Source organism: Hemicordylus capensis, chromosome 1 (assembly GCF_027244095.1).
Source record: "Hemicordylus capensis ecotype Gifberg chromosome 1, rHemCap1.1.pri, whole genome shotgun sequence".
Classification (NCBI taxonomy): domain Eukaryota; kingdom Metazoa; phylum Chordata; class Lepidosauria; order Squamata; family Cordylidae; genus Hemicordylus; species Hemicordylus capensis.
Window position 1 is genome coordinate 84157006 of NC_069657.1, and position 20842 is coordinate 84177847.

The window sequence follows — 20842 nt, forward strand, 5'->3', positions numbered from 1 at the left end:
CCAGGTGGTCTTGGATGAAACTAATTATCTAGACCCATTTCAAACTGGCTTTCAGGTGGGCTATGCGGTGGAGACTGCCTTGGTCTGCCTGATGGATGATCTCCAACTGGGAATTGACAGTAGGAATGTGACTCTGTTGGTGCTTTGGGGCCTCTCGGCAGCCTTTGATACTATTGACCATAGTACCCTTCTGGAACGTCTGATGGGATTGGGAGTGGTAGGCATTGCATTGCCATAGTTCCACTCCTACCTCACGGGCAGATTCCAGATAGTGTCTCTTAGAGACTATTGTTCTTCACAATCTGAACTTTCATATGGTGTCCCTCAGGGCTCCTTATTGTCTCCGATGTTGTTTAACATCTGCATGAAACTGCTGGGAGAGATCATCAGGGGATTGGGTGCAGGGTGTTATCAATATGCTGATGACACCCAAATCTATTTATCCATGTCAACATCATCGGGAGAAGGCATAACCTCCCTAAATGCCTGCCTGGAAGCAGTAATGGGCTGGATGAGGGATAACAAACTAGGGCTGAAACCAGATAAGACGGAGGCACTTATGTGTGGGGTCGGAACTCAGGAGACGATTTTGATCTGCCTGTTCTGGACGTTCCCCTGGAAGGAACAGGTATGCAATCTGGCGGTGCTACTGGATCCAAACCTCTCCCTGGTGTCCCAGGTTGAGGTGGTGGCCAGAGTTGCTTTTTATCAGCTTATCACCCAGGATTCCAAACAGAAGCCAATATAAAATTGCCACTCACTTTTACACACCACGAGGGATCTGGAGCCAAACAGCCTGACCCTCACCATCATTATCTCCCAAAGTGACTCCCCCAAAGGGACAACCCCCTTTGGTGTCGCCCCCTTCAGAAGCGACCGCACCAGTGGTGGGCCTGCCACCACAGGCAGTGTTCCTATTAAGGCCCAGAGCTAGGCAGGTGACCCCAGAAACTGCCGAGTCACTCACTCCTGGCCCCAGTCCTGCACACACACCCCCACAGATATTCACAGAGGCAGCAGGTCACAGCCTCACAGGGGAAGCAGGAGCAGGCAGGTAGCAGCAGCCGCCAACAGCACCCACTTGGTCTCTCACACTGAGCAGCACTGGATGGGAAGCAGATGGGCTCTTCCTATCCACTGCTGGGTTTCTATGTGTATGCAAAAGAGGAATGAGGCAGAAGCTTCTATGCTGGGCTTCTATGTCAATGTGTATGCAAAAGAGGAATGAGACAGCAGCACACACTGCAAAGCCTTTCCCTTAGGACTGTCATGGCAGTCACATAACAAGGACTGACCAGTGTGGCCCCTGGATGTCACCAATCCAGAGAGTACAAGTAAGATAACAGTCATGAATGGGAAGGAATACAACCAAAATGCCAAGGGTGACACTTGTTGAAGATGCAGCTCCTGATGGCATTGACTCTTAGCACCAGCAACCCTATTGACCACTAGGGGCATTGGGGTAGAGACCGCCAGTAGGGACATTCTCCCTCTGATCCTGCTTTCTCTACTCTGATTCCCCTTTGTTAGACTGATAGTCTCAGGTTTCATTCTCTCACCTGGAGAGAGAGACTTCCGACTTCTCCCTTGAGAACATAGGAACAGTCCTGATGGATCAGGCCTAAGGCCCACCTAGTCCATCATCCTGTTTCGCGCAGTGGCCAACCATATGCCTCTGGGAAGCCCACAGGCAAGAGCTGAGGGCATACCCTCCCTCCATCTGTTACTCCCCTGCAACTGGTATTGAGAGGCAACATGCCACTAAGGCTGGAGGTGGCCCACAACCACCAGACTAGTAGCCATTGATAGACCTGTCCTCCATGAATTTATCTAAACCCCTCTTAAAGCCATCCAGGCTGTGGGCTGTCAACACATCTTGTGGTAGAGAATTCCATAGATTGCTGGGTGAAAAAGTACTTTCTTTTGTTGGTCCTAAATTTCTTAGCAATCAGTTTCATGGGATGACCCCGGGTTATAGTGTTATGTGAGAGGAAGAAACATTTCTCTCTATCAGCTTTCTCCACACTATGCATGGTTTATAGACCTTTATCATGTCTAGGCTTCCCAGAGGCATGTGGTTGGCCACTGTGCAAAATAGGATGCTGGACTAGGTGGGCCTTGGGCCTGATCCAGCAGGGCTGTTCTTATGTTTTCCCCTCAGCCGTCTTTTTTCTAAGCTAAAACCCCCCAGGTGTTATAGCCTTATCTCATAAGGAAGGTGCTCTAGGCCCCTGATCATCTTGGTTGTCCTCTTTTGCACTTTTCCCAGTTCTACAATGTCCTTATGATATGGTGATCAGGGGGTGACCAGAGATGACCCTGGTGATATGGTGACCAGAGGTGTCCCTTCCCTGTATGTAGCTAGCAGCCAGACATGTAGGCTTAGCTATCTCCCTAAATTGAATATGTAGGATTCAATTTCCTAAATAAACTACCTTATTTAGAACTTTAACTCCATGTCTCCAGACAATATAAATTAGCAGTGCTCTCCTTACCTGTGGACTTCTGCTGCAGCTGGGGTAGACAGAGAGCTTAGAGGGGATATTTAACAACACTTACCATGGAGAACTGCCCTTTTCAGCTTTTTGACCCCCCACAACTCGGCCTCCTTGATAGGATTCTTCTAGCTCTTGTTCAGAATTATCTTGAATCTTCTTTTTCTCAAACAGAGGACGGATACCACAGTCTAGAAAATGCAAACCCATCCATGACTGTCCGATTCACAATATGGATCCTTCTTCTACAAGCCAATGTATGTTAATTATGTTTACATGACTATAAATAGGGAGTGATGATCAGACGTATATTCTGGAACTGTTCTTTTCACACCTCAAGTTGACATATATTGAGAAACTCTGGGCTATGCTAGTTATTAAAGCCCCACATTGCTCTTGTTGGTTTTAAAATAGGAAATAAACTGGGAAGAGGGATTTCTGGACCGAATCATTACAGTACTGCATCTGGCAAACAGCTTTTATTATTATTATTATTATTATTTATTATTATTAATTTGATTTCTATACCACCCTTCCAAAAATGGCTCAGGGCGGTTTACACAGAGAGATAATAAATAAATAAAATGGCTCCTTGTCCCCAGAAGGCTCACATTCTAAAAAAAACACAAGATAGACACCAGCAACAGTCACTGGAGTCACTTTTGCAGATTTTAGTTTTGTTAACACCAGCAAAAGTGGTATGACCTGGAACAGCCAAGCAGAAATCCCTAGTAAATCCAGGTTGCTCTGGGAAAGACCCGTTTGAAACCTTGGAGAGCCTCTGCCAGTCAGTGAGTAGACAATACTGAGCTAGATGGACCAATGGTCTGACTCAGGAGAGGGCTTCATATGTTCCTCAGAAGTTTTAAAAACAACTAAAAACATATCTTTTTAGAAAGACTTCTTAATGTTTTATCTCCAGCTTATATCTGATTTTTTAAAAAAGCTTTTAACATTTTACTTGTAACTTTTAATGTGTAACATTAGATGTGGTTTAGCCTTGTCTCTTACCTTTTATTAATTTTATTTTTATTGTTTTATATTATATCTGTTTTATTAATGTTGTGAGGTGCCCCGAGCTGTAGTGTATTGGAGGGGTGGGGTATACATATTTTTAATAATAATGTCCAAATATGTGAGAAGACCATGGAAAGAAATGCCTCTCCCCAATCACCCTTGCCCCTGCAAAAACTATTGTCTGTCTCCAGTTCAGCTGGATTTTATTTGAAGTTATTGCTTTAAATACAAGTACTTCTAAAACCTGCAGGTGGCAATTTAAATTCCATCTTAGAAGAGGCTTCACTCTTACACAAGAGGGAATACCTCTTTTAAGATGAAAACTTGCTTCTTGCTTCAGAATGATGGTCTGACATGATACACAACATTACACCTCTGTAACACTCACCAGCTTCGCCTTGACCAAAAGTCTCAGGATCAAAGAAGGTGCTGTATTCTTGGACAATAGTTCGGCCTGCTATTTCTTCTTCCTCCTCATCCTCCAGAGTGCTTTCTGAAACAGAAAATGGGAGAGGAGGGGAGAACACTGAAAAAGAATAAACTTAACAGAAAGGTTAGTCACTTAATCCTCTTCTGTGTTCAGCCTAATTTCCCAGCCACTAGGAAAAGAAAGTCAAGTGGGATTTATGAGTGAAAACGAAGTGCATATTTGAAAAGCTTCACACATGGGACCTCTAGTTTAGTGTTTTCCAACTTCCTGATGTACATTTGCATTAAACAAACAAATGAGGCACAGTGCCCCTGCCCCAGCACAGATACATCTTTTGCAACTGCACAATTTTATTTCTTTCTTTATGTTTACTTTCCTCTTCCTCCAATCCAGCAGCATATGCTGCTGCTGGGCTCAAATAGTCAGGACCCCCCCACACCATCCCAACATTTAGCTGTGTTGATTCACCCCATAATGAACCTGGAAGGATGCAGCCCTCCTGGGCGCTTTCCAGACTTGCTGCTCATTAGCACCTAAATGCATCCATTTGGGCAAGTCGCATTCAGGCCGTAAACAGCAGAGGGAGCAGTCTCGTGGAAACTAACCCCCCAAAAAATACAGGTTGCTCACCTGTAACTGATGATCTGGTAATGATCCGTTGATATCCATTAGAATGGGTTCTGTGCCTGCGCTGAAGCCTCTCGGTGTCGAGTTCTACAGCTCCCTTTCGGCGCCTGGGCCCCGCCCCATGTGACCACATGGCTATTTAAGGCGGGAGGAAGCGCAGGCACCTCAGTTCCTTGGAGACCGCCGAAGCAGTCGATTAAGCAGGTAAGTTCTACTGCATCAAGGTAAGTACTACTGTGGAGGGGAGGTTCGGGAGGGTCTAATGGATATCAACGGATCACTACCAGATCATCAGTTACAGGTGAGCAACCTGTTTATCTGGGTCATGATCCATTAAATCCATTAGAATGGGTGTTTAGTTAGCTCCATAAGGAGGAGGGAGCAGTAGAGCTATTGCAACACCCTTTTGAGGACACCTCTCCCAAAATTCGCCTCCGCAGCAGACTGTAAGTCTATAGCATAGTGCTTTACAAATGGTTGTTCAGAAGACCATGTAGGGCCTTGCAGATGTCTTGAAAAGATATGCCAGACAGGTGAGCAGCTGAAGCACCATAAGCTCTCGTGGAATGCACCTTGATGGTCTTTGGTGGCTGAACTTTCTGTAGAGAGTAAGCCAGACGGATGGCTTTGACAATCCAGTGTGATAGTCTCAGTCTAGACAATGCCTGTCCTTTGTTCGCTCCCTTATAGGTGATGAATAGTCTCTTTGACGACCTGAAAGGCTTAGTCCTGGAAAGGTAATAGAGAAGCACTCTGCGTACAACCAGGGAATTCAGGGCCTTTTCCAACAGAGTCGTTGGTGACTTAAAGAAAGTGGGCAGCACCACGTCCTGATTGATGTGGAAGTCCATCACAATTTTAGGTTAAAAGGTGATATCCGGCCAGAGGAGAACTTTATCCGGGTAGAAACGGGCATAAGGGACATCAATTCGAAGGGCTGTAAGCTCACTCACTCTGCGAGCAGTGGTGATAGTCACTAAAAAAGCTGTTTTCAGGGCTGCCAGCTTCACTGTTGCGGAACACATAGGTTAGAAGGGCGGTTCAGTTAAGGCAGAGAGGACTAGCGAGATGCTCCACTGTTCAAGTGGTTTTCAGATGGGAAGATACAGATTAGTGAGGCCTTTCAGGAAGCTCTTGCCTGAGGGATAGGAGAAGACTGTTTTTCCATCCCACCCTGGGTGTCTAGATGACAGTGCAGCAAGGTGGACCTTGATTGACACATTTGAAAGCTTTGCCGATTTTAGAGAGGTCAAATAAAGTAGGATCTCCCTGACGGAGGCCTCCTTAGGGCAGAACACATGGCGAGAAGTGTAGACACCAAATCTCTTCCATTTGCTAGCATAGTTTCTTCTTATAGATGGCTTACGCTGATTTAGCATGATTTGTTTCAGCAGTCCATCTTCCACGCTGTTAGTTGCAGGGTGAGCACTTCTGGATATAGAAGGTGCCCATCTTTCTGAATCAGGAGGTCTGGACGGTTTGGAAGCCTCTGATAAGTGTTCGAAGCTAGTCTGAGTAAATGTGGAAACCATGCTTGGCGGGGCCACCAAGGCGTGATCAGGAAGCACTTCACATGGCTTGCCAGTAGACGCACCACAACTCTGCTCACAAAAGGCAAAAGGGGGAACATGTAACTCCACTGTTCCAACCAGTCCATCTGGAAAGCATCTCCCAAAGACAGGGGGTCGTGGCTTGCTCTTGAGCAGGACAGCCTGCATTTTGTGTTCTGTGCTGTAGCAAATAAGTCAACCTCCAGGTGACCCCAAAGTAGGAATCTCTTGTGCAGGTATACGTCGTTCAGTTCCCACTTGTGTCGGGTTTCCATCGAGAATGAATGACTGAGGCTATCCGCCAGTATGTTGTCTGTGCCCTTGATGTGGATGGCTATTGGGGTGATGCTGTTCTTGATACACTGATGCCAGATCTGAATGCACAGGGCACACAGTCACCTGGAGACCCTTCCTCCCTGTCTGTTCAGGTAGGCGATGGCGGTAGTGTTGTCCAAGTGTAGTTGTACTATCCTTCCTCTTAGCATCGGGAGGAAGACTTTCATGGCCTGGTAAACCGCCAATAGCTCCGGGAAGTTTATGTGGAACTGGCATTGGGTGCGGGTCCAGAGGCCTTGTGCCACTGTGGATTGCAATGACCACCCCAACCTTGGAGTGAAGCATCCATCGTGACCCACACTGACAAGGTCTGTGCCTGAAAAGGTATTCCTCTGAGCAAGTTGAGCCATCGTGTCCACCAAGAGAGGGATTGTAGGATCAGTTGAGGCAGACGTAGTTGTTTTGTTGGGCTGTCTCTGCTTAGGCAAAATGAAGACAGGAACCACAGCTAAAGCTTTCACATTTTCAATCGGGTGTAGTGTACAGTTGACTTGCAGGAGGCCATCAGGCCCAGCAAATGTTGTATTTGACATGCTGTATGTAAAGGTTTGTCTTGAAACTCCTGAACCATTAATGGTCTGGTCTGGTAGCATTCCTCTGGCAAAAACACTCTCCCTGCATTGGCATCCAGTATTGCACCAATTTAAGATATGGTGGATACTGGGGTCAGGTGAGACTTCTTCCAGTTGACTTGTATTCCTAGGTCCCGGAGAAGGTCCAGCATGTACTGAATCTGCAAAAGTAACTCTTTTTTTGTCTCTGGATGTCAGCAGCCAGTCGTCTAGATAGGGAAACAGTTTCAGGCCTTTTGTCCTTAAGTGAGCCACCACCACCACCATGCACTTGGTAAATACATGCTGGGCAGTGCAGAGACCGAACGGGAGGACCTGATATTGATATATCGACATTCCTACCATGAACCTCAGGTACTTTTGGTGGAATGGCCGAATCCCTATATGAAAGTAGGCATCCTTTAAGCCTAACGTCACAAGCCACCACTCCCAATGTAGCAGCGGCAAGATGTCCTGTATCGTTGTCATCTGATACCTTTTCACCTGAACGAACTTGTTGAGATGCCTGAGTTCCATGATTGGTTACATGCCGCCATCTCTTTTCAGGATTTGGAAGTAACGGGAGTAAAACCCCTTCTGTTGACCTGCCCATTGCACCGGGGCTATTGCTTTCTTGTGCAGGAGTTCCTTCACTTCTTGTAGTAAAGCAGGTGTTGCTCTCGTAAAGCGAAGGCCCCTGAATAATGGGTGTTTCTTGAACTCTATCGCGTAGCCTGATGTGACAATCTTTAAGACCCACTGGTCTGATGTTATGTGGTGCCATGCTTGCATATGACTTGCCAATCTGATGTTGTTGTTGGCTAGTAGAACCGGCTGGTGGATGGTGTAGGCCAGGTGGTTGACCTCCTTGATGTTCTGGGAGGGAGAACAAGGTTGATGGAGCAATAGAGATGGATGGTGTGATAGGCTGTCCTATATCTCAGGGTCGCTGTTTGTTGCCCTCTGCCTGTTTCCCGTGTTGTGTAGGGGTATAGCTACCCTTCTGTTGTCCAGGGCGTTTATTGAAGGGTTGGTAACTCTTACGGAAGTCCCGGCATTCCTGTGGTCTGTAGGACGCACAGGGACGGTAGTAAGATCTTTGCTGGTTAGGGTACGAAGTTGATGCAGACGAAGAAGTGAATGTTTTGGCTGTGAATTTTGATTTCTTCATTTTTTCCATTGTTGAATCTGTCTCCTCTGAGAAAAGGCCCTTTCCATCGAACAGTAGACCTTCTATCTTATCTTTCATGTCATGTTTCAGTGCTGCGGACCGCAACCAAACATGATGACGGAGGATAATTGCAGTGGTGTTAGATCTCGATTCTGACTCTGCTAAGTGTTTCGCAATGCTCAATTGTTGACATGTGAGGTCCCCTGCTTTCTGTAACGTTTTATGGAAACAAACTTTGAGCTCTTCAGGAGACAATGTATCAATGTCCTTTTCTAGATTTTCCCAAATGCAGTAGCTGTATTTAGCCATACAGGCTGAGTAATTAGCCACTTTAACCGAGAGACAAGAGGTGGCGTATAATTTTCTCCCCATAATGTCTAATTTTCTGCCCTCTTTATCTGCCGGGGTGGTGTGTCGTCAACCTGACCTGGAAGTGGTCGCACAGTCAATGACCAATGAGTTTGGGACAGGGTGTTTGAATAAGTCAGTATTATCCTGTTCTTGTACCCTGTAAAGACCCTCTAACCTTTTGGACGTTGGCGTGGACATGTGTGGAACCTGCCAAATGCACTGAGCAGCATTTGAGATGATGGGCAGCAGAAGTAGAGCCACTGGTTGTGCTGACTAGGACTGGGCCATGAAATTATAGACTGAGTCATCAATGGTCTTGACTTGTGAGGATAAATCTAATCCCAAGGCGGTAGCCATCTGTTTTACGTGAGAGTGATACGCCTTTAATTCTTCCGTCAGTGAGACATGGGCAGGTGTAGCCACACCGGGCAAGGGGTCAGCTTCCACAGTTTCCGTATCAGACTCAAAGTCGGAAGAGCCATGGTGGCTGCCATCTGACGCAATCTCAGAGGGATAGTGGTGTGAAGGACCACCGCCTGGTGACTCTATACATGGGGGGGGGGGTAGGCAAAGGTGGTTCCTCTGTTTGGATCACTACTGCAGTGACCTGCTGTATGGTTTGTGTCGATCTTGTAGACGTAGGTAGTAAAGTCTGTGTGGAAGCGTTGGAAAGCACTGGTTTTGATGTAAGTGGGGCTTCCCCCAAGAGTGGACGGAGTGGCAGAGCGGCGGTAGCTCAAGGAACAGCGGCCGAAGACGTGGCTCGTTGCCAAACTCGGTCCTCATCATAGTCATAGGCCATTCCTGGCGAAGATGTGCCAGGTAATGCAGTCTCATTAGACGGGGATACTTTGTGACTGAACCCGCATATGTGCCATGGCGCTGTGGTGGACAGTTGTGCAGCAGTCAGTAACTGCTGGTTGGAATACAGAGCGTCTTCCTCTGAATGCAGAAAGCCTTGGAATGTAGATGGAGTGTTAGCTGCAGAGTCGAACATTGTAAGAAGAGACTATGTTGTTCCCGGATCCAAAGCCGTCCCCTCTGTATCTGAAAGATTGCCCTCTTCCACTGTAAATGTCAGGGGAGCTCAGAATTGAGGTGTAACAGCAGTAATATTTGTTGGAGTGTTCAACGCCGAAGGCTGTGCTCCATTCCCTGATGCCGAAGGGGACCGTATCGGGGTCAGTGCTAGCAGTAAATCTCACAGACTCGGTATCAGTAGCGTCACTATCAGAGTAGAAGGCACTTCTTCAACTGTCGATGTCGAGACCGAAGGAGCCTGTGGAGGTTGAGTTGATGTCGGTGCCTTCATCGATGTCGATGCGACGTTGGAACCACTCGATGTCGAGGTCTCTCTTGGTATTGAACTTGGCTTCGGTGTCGACAGTGCAGCTTGTTGAGCCGCTGTCAATGCCGATGAGGTCGATGTCGAGGGTCCAGTTTGCTGAGCTGCTGTCGATGCCGATGGGGTGGTCGATGCCAAGGGCTTTGCTATCAACACAAAGACCACCCCCTGAGCGGACTTTGGCGACAGAGTTGAGCTCGATGTCGACAGCTTCCGCGTTTTTGTGGCAGGTTCAGTAGCCGCAGCCATTTCCCCCCTCAATCTATTCTAGGATTTGGGGGCTTTTACGGAGGACAACGGGGTATTAGACTGGATGGAAGCCAGGGCCCCCGAGCGATGCGCCTGAGGAGACTTTTTTGTTGCAGAAGAAGGCGCCATCAGAACATCATCCTAGATCATGGCCCTCAAACGAAGTTCTCTATTTCTCTGTGTTTGCTTAGAAAACAACTGGCAAATTTTACACGACGAGGTTACATGAGCTTCACTCAAACAGAGAAAACATAAATTATGCGCATCCTGTGAGGGCAATTTTGCCTTGCATTTCTCACAGCGTTTGAAAGTCTTTTTTCCCTTCGGGGTATCCATAACCAAAAGACAGTACTCACAAAAGACGTAGTCATTAGGCAATCCGAGGTCAAAGGCAGGTATCAGTTCAATCAGTTCGTCAAAACAAACACTCTTTAGAATTGACAGTAAAATGCTACAGTCCAGAGTTTATAGCCAGAAAAACAGTCTGATCAGGCGGCAAAACAGAATCGTAAAGCAGAGAAATCTTCCCGAAAGCCAATCCAAGGTCAGAAGCCAGAGAATACAAACAGAAATAGTAGAACTTTCACCAAAGATTAAGGAACCAGAGTGAAGGAGCCGCAGAAACCGAGTGAACGAATCTCCAAGGCAGTTGCAAAGGAACTGAGGTGCCTGTGCTTCCTTCTGCCTTAAATAGTCACGTGGGGCGGGGCGCAGGCACTGAAAAGGAGCTGTAGAACTTGACACCGAGAGGCTTCAGCGCAGGTGCAGAACCCATTCTAATGGATTCAACGGTTCATGACCCAGATCAGCAACTTTTTCATGCTGGATAGGCGACATCCTTGCTCTATATCGCAGCGATTAAATTCACAACAAGGCATTGGAAATGTGAACGTCACCCTACTGTGTCCACATAGGGACTGCTGTATCACAACATAGGAAGTGTGGAAACACACTTCTGAGATCTATCCTGACCCCGTTGTAGGATCTAGTCTGGAAAGCGCCCTGGTACATTAAGCGGTGAGCTAGTTTCAAAAATGGGGTGTTTAAACTCTTCACTTCTTGAGCTGACTCACTCCCTTATGCACCAGGAAGGACAAGTCCCTCCAGGTGCATTATGGGGGGTTGAGTCAGCTCCACAAACAGGGAGTTTAAACAGCCTGCTTTTGTAGCTGACTCGGAACAAGTCCGTACAGCACATCAGCCAGTGTCCCACGATAAACTAGTGGGCCATGGCCCACTAGCTGGGAAATGCTGCTCTAGTAAATATCGACACCCATTTGAACACCCACACATGATGCCATGCATACAGCTGACTTTCCCACATATATAGCCATTATTTTGGCAGCCCCTGCATATTTGCTCCCTAGCATAAAGAGGGGTGGTGGTGGCCTGTCCCGGGCAAGTTCCTCACCACAGTAGTGCAAGTCACAGTAGTCAAAGGTGTTGTTAGGATGGTCTATATAGCACCAGACACCTTCATCATCATCATCAGGATTACGACAATAATTCTCCACCAGATTTATATTTTGCAGGAAGTGTTTTCCACGGCGCAGCTGCCTTGCCTTTTCTGAGGCCCATGGCAAGCACTGGGCCCCAGAGATGGTGACAGCGAGGGTCCCAGTATACAGCAGTCCCTTATCAGCTTCACAGGGTTGTTGCAGCTTTGGGTGTGGTGGATGGGCTTTTGGAGTAAAAGGTACCATGGTCCGGTTCTCACCTGAAAAAGAGGAGCAAGGTGATCATTACCATTATGGGGAGGGTGGCTTTTAAGTTCAAGAACAGGAGAAAAGCTGCATGATGTTGTATCAGTTCACCAGATCTGTTTTCTCTGCAGCACTTAAATACATGCAGAATTGGATGTGTCTAATGTGCCATCATCCAGTCATATTGTGGATAACTTCCAGCTTGCTGTGCCTGAGCATGTGGACAGACGTCACTAGTTGGAGAAGTGAGGCCTATCTATCAGCCATGATCTGACCCATCATGGCTATTAAAATTTGCCGCAGCTGGCCTAGGAGTATGGGTTTCAGAAGTAATAAGTGCCTTCCTGAGTTTCTACTACATGAAAGGAGGCAATCATGTGCCCTTTATCCAATAAATCCTCCCTGGTCCAGGACAAATAAGGAACTATCATGTGCTGTTTTTGAATGAGCCACTAGAGCAGTAGCCTCTTAACTGCAGGTGGTTCTGGATTAAACTGATTAGTTAGATCCTTTGCAGTCTAATTTCTGGACTAGATTTGGAATGGAGATTACTCTGGTCACCTTGGTGGATGACTTCTGGTGGGGGGGGGCGCGGAGAGAAGATTGTTCTGTTGATTGCCCTGGTCTTTTCAGCGGCTTTCAATTTTTTATTATTATTACTATTATTATTATTACATTTATATCCCGCTCTTCCTCCAAGGAGCCCAGAGTGGTGTACCACATACCTAAGTTTCTCCTCACAACAACCCTGTGAATTTGGTTAGGCTGAGAGAGAAGTGACGGGCCCAGAGTAGTATCATGACTGAATGGGGATTTGAACGCGGGTCTCCTCAGAGTGCTGCGGCCAGATAATAGGTGAAGAGCAATGGGAACATATGATACATCTTGGTGTGTTAATTTGTTTTATCATAAAGGTAAAGTGTGCTGTCAAGTTGATGTAGACTCCTTGCAATCACAGAGTCCTGTGGTTGTCTTTGGTAGAATACAGGAGGGGTTTACCATTGCCATCTCCCGTGCAGTATGAGATGATGCCTATATCTTTATGCCATCTTCCTATATCGCTGCTGCCCCATATAGGTGTTTCCCATAGTCTGGGAAAACATATTAGTGGGGATTCAAACCGGCAACCTCTGGCTTGCTAGTCAAGTCACTTCCCTGCTGCGCCATTAAGTGACTATGGCTGTCCTTAATTTAATAGGTTCTGTGTTTTGACTGATTTCATTATATTTTTATGCATATTGATATAAACTGCTTTGTGGTTTTTAATAAACAGGAGTATATAGCTAAATAAATAATATTTAAACAAATAAAATAATACATTTAGAGCTTGCACTATGATTATAAGCATGCAGCTGGCAGAGATTCCAGTCTCCGATCCAGAAAACACTGGCTGCTGTATAGTTTTATTCACCATAATTTCATTTCTAGAGGCTTGATCGTGACATATATAAAGCTTTCCTCTCTGTATCGAGGACTTTCCACTACTATGGTGGCCTTAGACCATGTGCTGATCTTAATCTGAACTACAGATCAGTTATGTTCAGGCCTGGAACCAATTATGAATGCCAAAGTTTGGCCTCGAACAACCAGAACTGATAAAAGAGAAGAAGGTACATTTGATCATGCACAGAGTGCATGTTCTTCAACATCTGTAAGCTAATTTTAGAGGGGAAACTGTGCATACCCCCTCAATGAAGGCTGGGGCCTTAATCAAACTTGACTTGGAACATTAGCACTGGGACTCACCACATATAGGAATAGCACACTCTTCTGCTCGCACCTCTGGGTTTCGGGTATAGCACCAGGGACCCTTCGAGCTTTTGTTTGGGTTCCTGCAGTAGTTTTCGGTTAGGCTGGCATCTGGATGGGTTGTCGTGTTGAGCCTGAAAGAGATCTACAATAGAACAGTGCCAGAAACACAGGAAATGTTCCCTCTCCCAAATGGGTTTACATTAAGGGGACTGTGGATCTTGTGGCACTGAGAGTCATGTCATGTAATGCTTTTCCTACATGGACAGCATTTCTGTGTAAGAAAAAGGATGAAAGCCACACACAGACAGTCACACAGGACAATCATATTAGGGATGTGCACGGAACCCATCAGGGAGGCAGTGTACCTCCCTGCCAACCTGTTGTCCAGATATGACCAGAAGTCTCTAATGCGTTTGCGTGCGGCAGCACATGTGGGCATTAGAGACTTCTGGTCATATCCAGAAAAGGAGGGCAACAGGGCGGCAGGGAGGTACACTGCCTCCCCAATGGGCTCTTCAAAAAACAGACACTGGTGGTGGGGAAGCGATGGGAAGGGTAAGTGTAACCCTACCCTGCTCTTAAAGCTCCACCCCTGCCACCTTCAAGCCTCCCTGCCGTGGTTCCGTGCACATCCCTAAATCATCTGTCTCTATTTCACTGTGTATACATGTGTATTCAGGTAGAAATGCTGTGCTTGGATATGGTTTCATTTTAAAATATACTCAGAATAAAACACATAAAGCTACAGTCAGCTACAAGGAAATCAAAGGGCTACTCATTGATCAAAGTCCTGGATAAAAAGGGCAGTCTTCAATCTCTGGGAAGGCTGGGAGTGAGGGAGCCATGCAATCCAATCAGAGAGTGAGTTCCACAGCCTAGGAACAATCCCAGAAAAGGCCCTGTTCCAAGAGCCAGCATAGTGTAGTGGTTAGAGTGTTGGACTAGGACCGGGAAGACCCGAGTTCAAATCCCTGTTCAACCATAAAGCTCACTGGTTGACTCTGGGCCAGTCATGTATCTCTCAGCCTAACCTACCTCACAGGGTTGTTGTGAGGATAAGAAAAATAACCATGTATACCACTCTGAGCTCCTCGGAGGAAGAGCGGGATATAAATGTAAACAATCATCATTGTAATAAATGGGCATCAGCAGATGTTGGCACGTGGAGCAGAGCCCTCCCAGCTGCCCTAGCCAACTAACCAGCTAACTGACCTTAATAAAGCTCAATCCTTCCAGAAGAGGGAAGCCACCTGAGAAGTACTGCCCTCTCAAAAATGGCTACCTTACCAGAAACCCAGGCCCACCAAAGAGGAAGGAGGGGGAGGGAGGGAGAGGGGGAGAGCGAGAGCGAGAGAGCAGCTATTTAAAAGGGAAAGCGTAATGGACAGACCCCTCCGCCTTCCACAACTGTGCTCTCACCACAGCCCTAAGGAGATGGGTGTATCAATCTCAGTCTGTATGACTGATCCAAACCACCAGCCATTCTTCTCACTGGAGAACAGTCCCCCAAAACCAGCAGAGACACTGCCAGACACCCTTATATGAGAGTGTGCTGTAGAGGCAACCTAAAGATGCGACCCCCTTTGGCAGTGACCTGCCAGTGGGCTGCCCTCAAACTTCCAACCTCCTCCCTGGAGGATCACTGCCAAAGGCAGAAGCTGGTAAGTTTCTGGCAATGGAGAAGCAAGTCAGTCCACTCGAGGATCTTCTCTCTGTCATCCTGCTTCCTCCTCCTCCTCCTGCAGTGCTCTGAGGGGCCAGATGGAAAGGAGACATCCTCAGTTTGCATGCTGCAGGAATTGTAGCTGCTCTCATATGCATGCCACAAGTATGTGCAAGCAGAGTGCACATGTGTGTGATTCTATAGTCTACCCACAGATTTCACCCCCACCCCGCACTTGCTCTGTCCTCTGTGAACTAAGACTACGTTCTGTGTGGACTTCCTGTGTGAACTAATAACACATCCAACATTCCTCAGCACTGAATCATTTCAGAAGAAATAATCTTATCAAGGAACTTTGATAAGCTTTGCACCAGGAGACTGCAGAATTCCCCAGGATACCCAATGAAAATACTTTTATAGCTTAAGCCAATTTCTTCTTATTTTGTTTTTATGTACATTATTTGTCACCATTCCACACAAAGGCACTCAAAGCAGTGCTATTCAGAGCTATAAATAATAGAGTCAGAGCTTACTCAGGCTTGTGAGGAAATTTGCTACTCCAGTATTGGCACTCAATTCCTGACTTGGTGACAGAAATGTTCCCTCTGTAGTTTTGCCCAGTATCTTGACCTGTGATGCAGTGACCTGATAGAGTTCAAATCACAGGAGTGAGAGAAAGAGAGTTAGCAGCAAACTGATCAATTCAAAAGGACATTTCAGCTCTCTGACTAGACTGACACATAGTGCACATTCATGTAACAACACGATTTAGCTATACTACTTGGTAGATGGAGTTGATTATAAACATATATCCCCTGCTAACTGGGCAAAGAGGCACCTTTTACCGTGGTGATTCTCTTTATTTAGCAGGGGGAGAGTAACTGGCCCTATTCACCCCCAGCACAGTACTTCCAGTGACTGTTGCTGGTGTGTGTCTTAAGTTTCTTTTTAGAATGTGAGCCCTTTGGGGACAGGGAGCCATCTATTTGTTTATTATTTCTCTTTGTAAACCACCCTGAGCCATTTTTGGAAGGGCGGTATAGAAATCGAATTATTATTATTATTATTATTATTTACATGCTTATGGTATCCACTTTTCCTTACAACCTTTCCAGTTTTAACACCTTGAGAGACTGCTAGGACAGAGAGATGGGCTGGATCCATGCAAGAGTTGGAAGTAGCTAAGATGCTCTATAGACTTCTAAGGAATTTGTCTGCTATAGGCTATGTTAGGGTGACTTCACACATTACAGGAGACTCAGAGATTGGGTGAAGTTACTTTCTGCCTGCTCACATCTTTAAAAACTTGTCAAATTCCCTGCAGTATGTGCAGGGAATTTGATATCAGCAGTGTTTAGTATGCAGATCATACAAACCTGCTAAACATGTAACTTGGGAAGTGCCTCTATGGGAGTGCAGGGGAAATATATGGAAGCCCTGCATGCCCTGCAAACACTGTCCAATCAGTGATTTTAAGAATATGCTTCCAAGCTCCTCAGAGAGAGCAGGTTCTGAGCACTCACCATCACTATTGATTGATTGATTGATTGATCTATCAAATTTATACCCCGCCCAAACTTGCGTCTCTGGGCATCTCTATGGCATCATGGATGCTCCATAACCTTCTTACCTTTCAGACACTCGTCAAAGCTTTGTCTGGACGGCCTCAGAGAATGACAAACTGGCAAAAGAAAAATAGAGTTCAGCTCAAAGTGACCTGATCATTCTCAGAGTTTTCTCAAATGCTCAAGCAAGAGAGTGCAAGTGCCTGTTTCCTACTTCATGGTCTGTTCCCCACCTTCAGGACCAAACCAGGGGATAACCCAGTTTTAATGGACTGGGAGCTGCTAGGACCATTCCAGCCCCTGAAAACACAAACATTAGGCTAGGCTGAATCAGGAAGAAACTTCTGTCCCTGTTTCCCACTTTGAAACGGGTGATAGGCCCTGCATTACCAGGAAGAAACCATAGATAGATAGATAGATAGATAGAGGATCAGTTGATAGCATATGGTGCTTTCACTGCAACAGTAAACGAAAGAAGCTAATTTCCTTTCCCAGTCCCATATTAATGAATGCACATTTGTTGCTTAGGAATAGCAAGGCTAACAGCATGGGATGGAGGAGTGTAGAAAACTTAATCCTGTACAGAGGGGAAAGGACCTGCAATGGGCAGGGGACATTTCAGCAGGAGGAGAAAGGCAAAGAGTCTAGCTGGCCAAGGGTTAGAAGTGGATGAGTGACAGCAGCAACTCATTACAACCTGGAAGCCTGGGGCAAGGAGGAGTATTTCTTTCTTTCAAATATTTATATCATAGGAACATAGGAAGCTGCCATATACTGAGTCAGACCCATTGGTCTATCTAGCTCAGTATTGTCTTCACAGACTGGCAGTGGGTTTTTCCAAGGTTGCAGGCAGGAATCTCTCTCAGCCCTATCTTGGAGAAGCCAGGGAGGGAACTTGGAACCTAGATACTCTTCCCAGAGCAGCTCCATCCCCTGAGGGGAATATCTTACAGTGCTCACACTTCTAGTGTCCCATTCATATGCAACCAGGGCAGACCCTGCTTAGCTAAGGGGACAAGTCATGCTTGCTACCACAAGACCAGCTCTCCAGTGTAATACTGCTTGGAGCGGCTTACAAAAGTAGCAAGAAAACAACACAGATAAATGATAAAAACAATATAAAGTTAACAGCAAAACAATAAAACAGATAAAACACTAAACAGTATTAAATTAATAGAAGAAAACTCAAACCCAATTAAAACTGGATTAAAAACATTAAAAATTCATCAAATACAAGCTGCAGTAAAACACATTAAAAAGCTTCTCTAAACAGATGAGTTATAAGATCTTTAAAAACAACAACAAAACACCAAAACTCTGAGGGAGGGATGGTGAAGCTTTTGTGGGAGAGCATTCCCAAGTCAAGGGCCCACATCCAAGAAAGCCCTGGCTGACATACTGCACAAAAGTATGTCAGCCTTGTAATGTTGCATTTGTGCAATTTGTGCAAATTGCTCCACACAAGAGAAAGCCCATTATTTCCAAAGGGCTTACTTGAGTAGGAGAGGAGAGCTGGTTTTGTGGTAGCAAGCATGACTTGTCCCCTTAGCTAAGCAGGGTCTGCCCTGGTTGCATATGAATGGGAGACTTGATGTATGAGCACTGCAAGATATTCCCCTCAAGGAATAAAGCCGCTCTGGGAAGAGCAGAAGGTTTCAAGTTCCCTCCCTGGCTTCTCCAAGATAGGGCTGAGAGAGATTCCTGCCTGCAGCCCTGGAGAAGCCGCTGCCAGTCTGTGAAGTCAATACTGAGCTAGATAGACCAATGGTCTGACTCAGTATTTGGCAGTTTCCTATGTTCCTATGAGTGTAATGTAATTTGCACAACTTTTGTGTTTTGCAGCTGCTTCTCTCTCTCACACACTCATACACAGAGATGAAACTCTTATATGGATTTAAAGGTAAAGTATGCCGTTAAATTGATATTGACTCCTGGTGCCCACAGAGCCCTGTGGTTTTCTTCAGCAGGAGGGGTTTAGCATTGCCAATCTATATAGTTCAGATGCTTCCAATACCAGCAATATAGAACTATACTTAAACAACATAGGAATGTCCCCTTTATTTTAGATGGTCATTCTATCCCTGAGTTGTGGAGATTTTCCAGACTAGTAATGATTCCGAAAGCTAATAAGGACAAAGAACTTGTAGAATCTTATAGACCTATTAACCAAGACCTTAAGGTATTTACAGCCTGTTTGGCAAAAAGGTTGAATAACTTTATAGCTCAATATATAAACCCTGATCAGACGGGCTTTATCAAGAGACATCAGATTGCAGACCCTATACCTCGTATTTTAAACTGTATGAATTACTGGAGGGGGGAGAAGTCTCTGCTGGTCATTCTTACTTTAGATATCTTTAAAGCATTTGACCATCTACAATAGACTTACTTAATTAAATTAGTTGAGAAATTACGAATGGGCACAGGATTTGTCAACATTATCAAACACCTTTATTGTAAATCTTCCGCAATAATTTATGTGAATTCTTGCGAGTCTAAACACTTTAGCATATTAAGAGGCACAAAACAAGGCTGTCCCCTTTATTATTTATACTCTCTGTCGAGCTTTTGGCTCAAGCCATCAGACATAACTCGATCATTAAGGGCCTTATTATAAAAGATGTAGAGCATAAAATTAATCTATATGCAGATGATATCACATTAATTTTGATGGACCCTTTGAGGTCTATCTTTGCCATATAGGAAGAGTTGGAAAGATCTGAACAAATTGCTGGTTTGAAAATAAATTTGACTAAGTCAGAGCTTTTGTGTTTCGGAATGGGTTCTAAATCTCAAGATTGTTTGGCAAAATCCTTAGGGGTTTCTAAAATTTCTAAAGTTATTCGATATTTATGAGTATTTATATCAATGGATTTATCACAGCTCGAAAGACTGAATTATTCTCCAGTTATCAGTCAAATAAAAAGGAAAATTAGGAAATGAGAAGGTGTTAGGCTGTCTTTGATGGGTCGGATAGCTGCCACAAAGAAGCATTTACTTCCAAGATTATTGTTTCTATTTCAGGTGCTGCCAATTAAACTTTCAAAATCTACTATAGGTAGATGGCAAAAGATTTTAAACCTTTTAATTTTTGCCGGGGAAAAATCTAGATTTAGTAATAACGCATTATATAGGAAAGTACAACAGGGTGGTATCAGAGTTCCAAATTTAATGGCCTACTATGAAGCATCGCATCTTAGGGATATTCTGTGGTTAATAGTAGACCCGGAAGCTAAATACTGGGTGAAGATGGAGGTTCCTGAAGAACATCTCGGTAATATTAACAACTTAGTACTGATATTTGAATTTATTAAGAGTTCTAAATCTGTTATAAATCCATTTTAAAGAACCACTTTTAAGATCTTTGGGAAATGGCATAGTTTTTTTGCTGCCCCCCCCCAATATTCCCCCTTGTTATCCATCCTAAATTTCCAGCTTTAGACTCACCCTCTTAATTACTTGGTGTCTTTGGAGGTGTTGCAGATAGATTAAAGGATTTTTATTATTTGGATAAGTCAATTGATTTAGAACCCATTCGGGAGAGGTTTATGAATAAGCATTACTCTTGGTTAAATTAAGTCCTTTATTTTACATCCTGATATAGTTAAGCAGGCTAATAGGAATTTGACTATGTTTGAGGAATTAATATTAAAGGCTTCAGAAGTTTCTAAGGGATTTATTTCTAGATTATACGAGATTTTAATAATGCAAACATCTGATCAATTAATTGGCCTTATTGCCTGGGAAAATGACCTACAACAAACTATTAGCGACTCACAATGGAATGGAATATTGAAATGGAAGCTGGTGTTTTCTACCTCTACCCAAATTAGAGAGAACTTTGTTTAGCTCTTTCACAGGTGGTATTTGACCCCTTCTAGATTATCCCACATTAATAAGAGTTTGTCCCCGCTATGCTGGAATTGCTGTGGAAATAGGGGAACATACTTCCATCTATGGTGTCTTGTCCCAGTATTTTCTGCTTTTGGACAGAGGTTTAGAAATGGGTAAAATTACACAACAGAGGTTAGATATGA

The 20842-nt window shown here is 45.0% G+C and overlaps 1 protein-coding gene across 2 annotated transcripts in view; it reads right to left on the reverse strand.

Moving 5' to 3' along the window:
- F2 (coagulation factor II, thrombin) overlaps window positions 1-20842 on the reverse strand; it is a 66695-nt gene that overhangs the window by 19350 nt on the left and 26503 nt on the right. The window contains exons 8-13 of one of the 2 annotated variants that reach the window (XM_053275402.1): window positions 16871-16921; window positions 15774-15885; window positions 13572-13708; window positions 11534-11839; window positions 3901-4005; window positions 2560-2686 (exon numbers count right to left, since the gene is read on the reverse strand). In XM_053275402.1, the coding sequence (XP_053131377.1) occupies window positions 2560-2686; window positions 3901-4005; window positions 11534-11839; window positions 13572-13708; window positions 15774-15885; window positions 16871-16921 (838 nt within the window). The remainder of the gene's footprint in view (window positions 1-2559; window positions 2687-3900; window positions 4006-11533; window positions 11840-13571; window positions 13709-15773; window positions 15886-16870; window positions 16922-20842) is intronic. The other variant, XM_053275411.1, reaches the window with a different exon arrangement.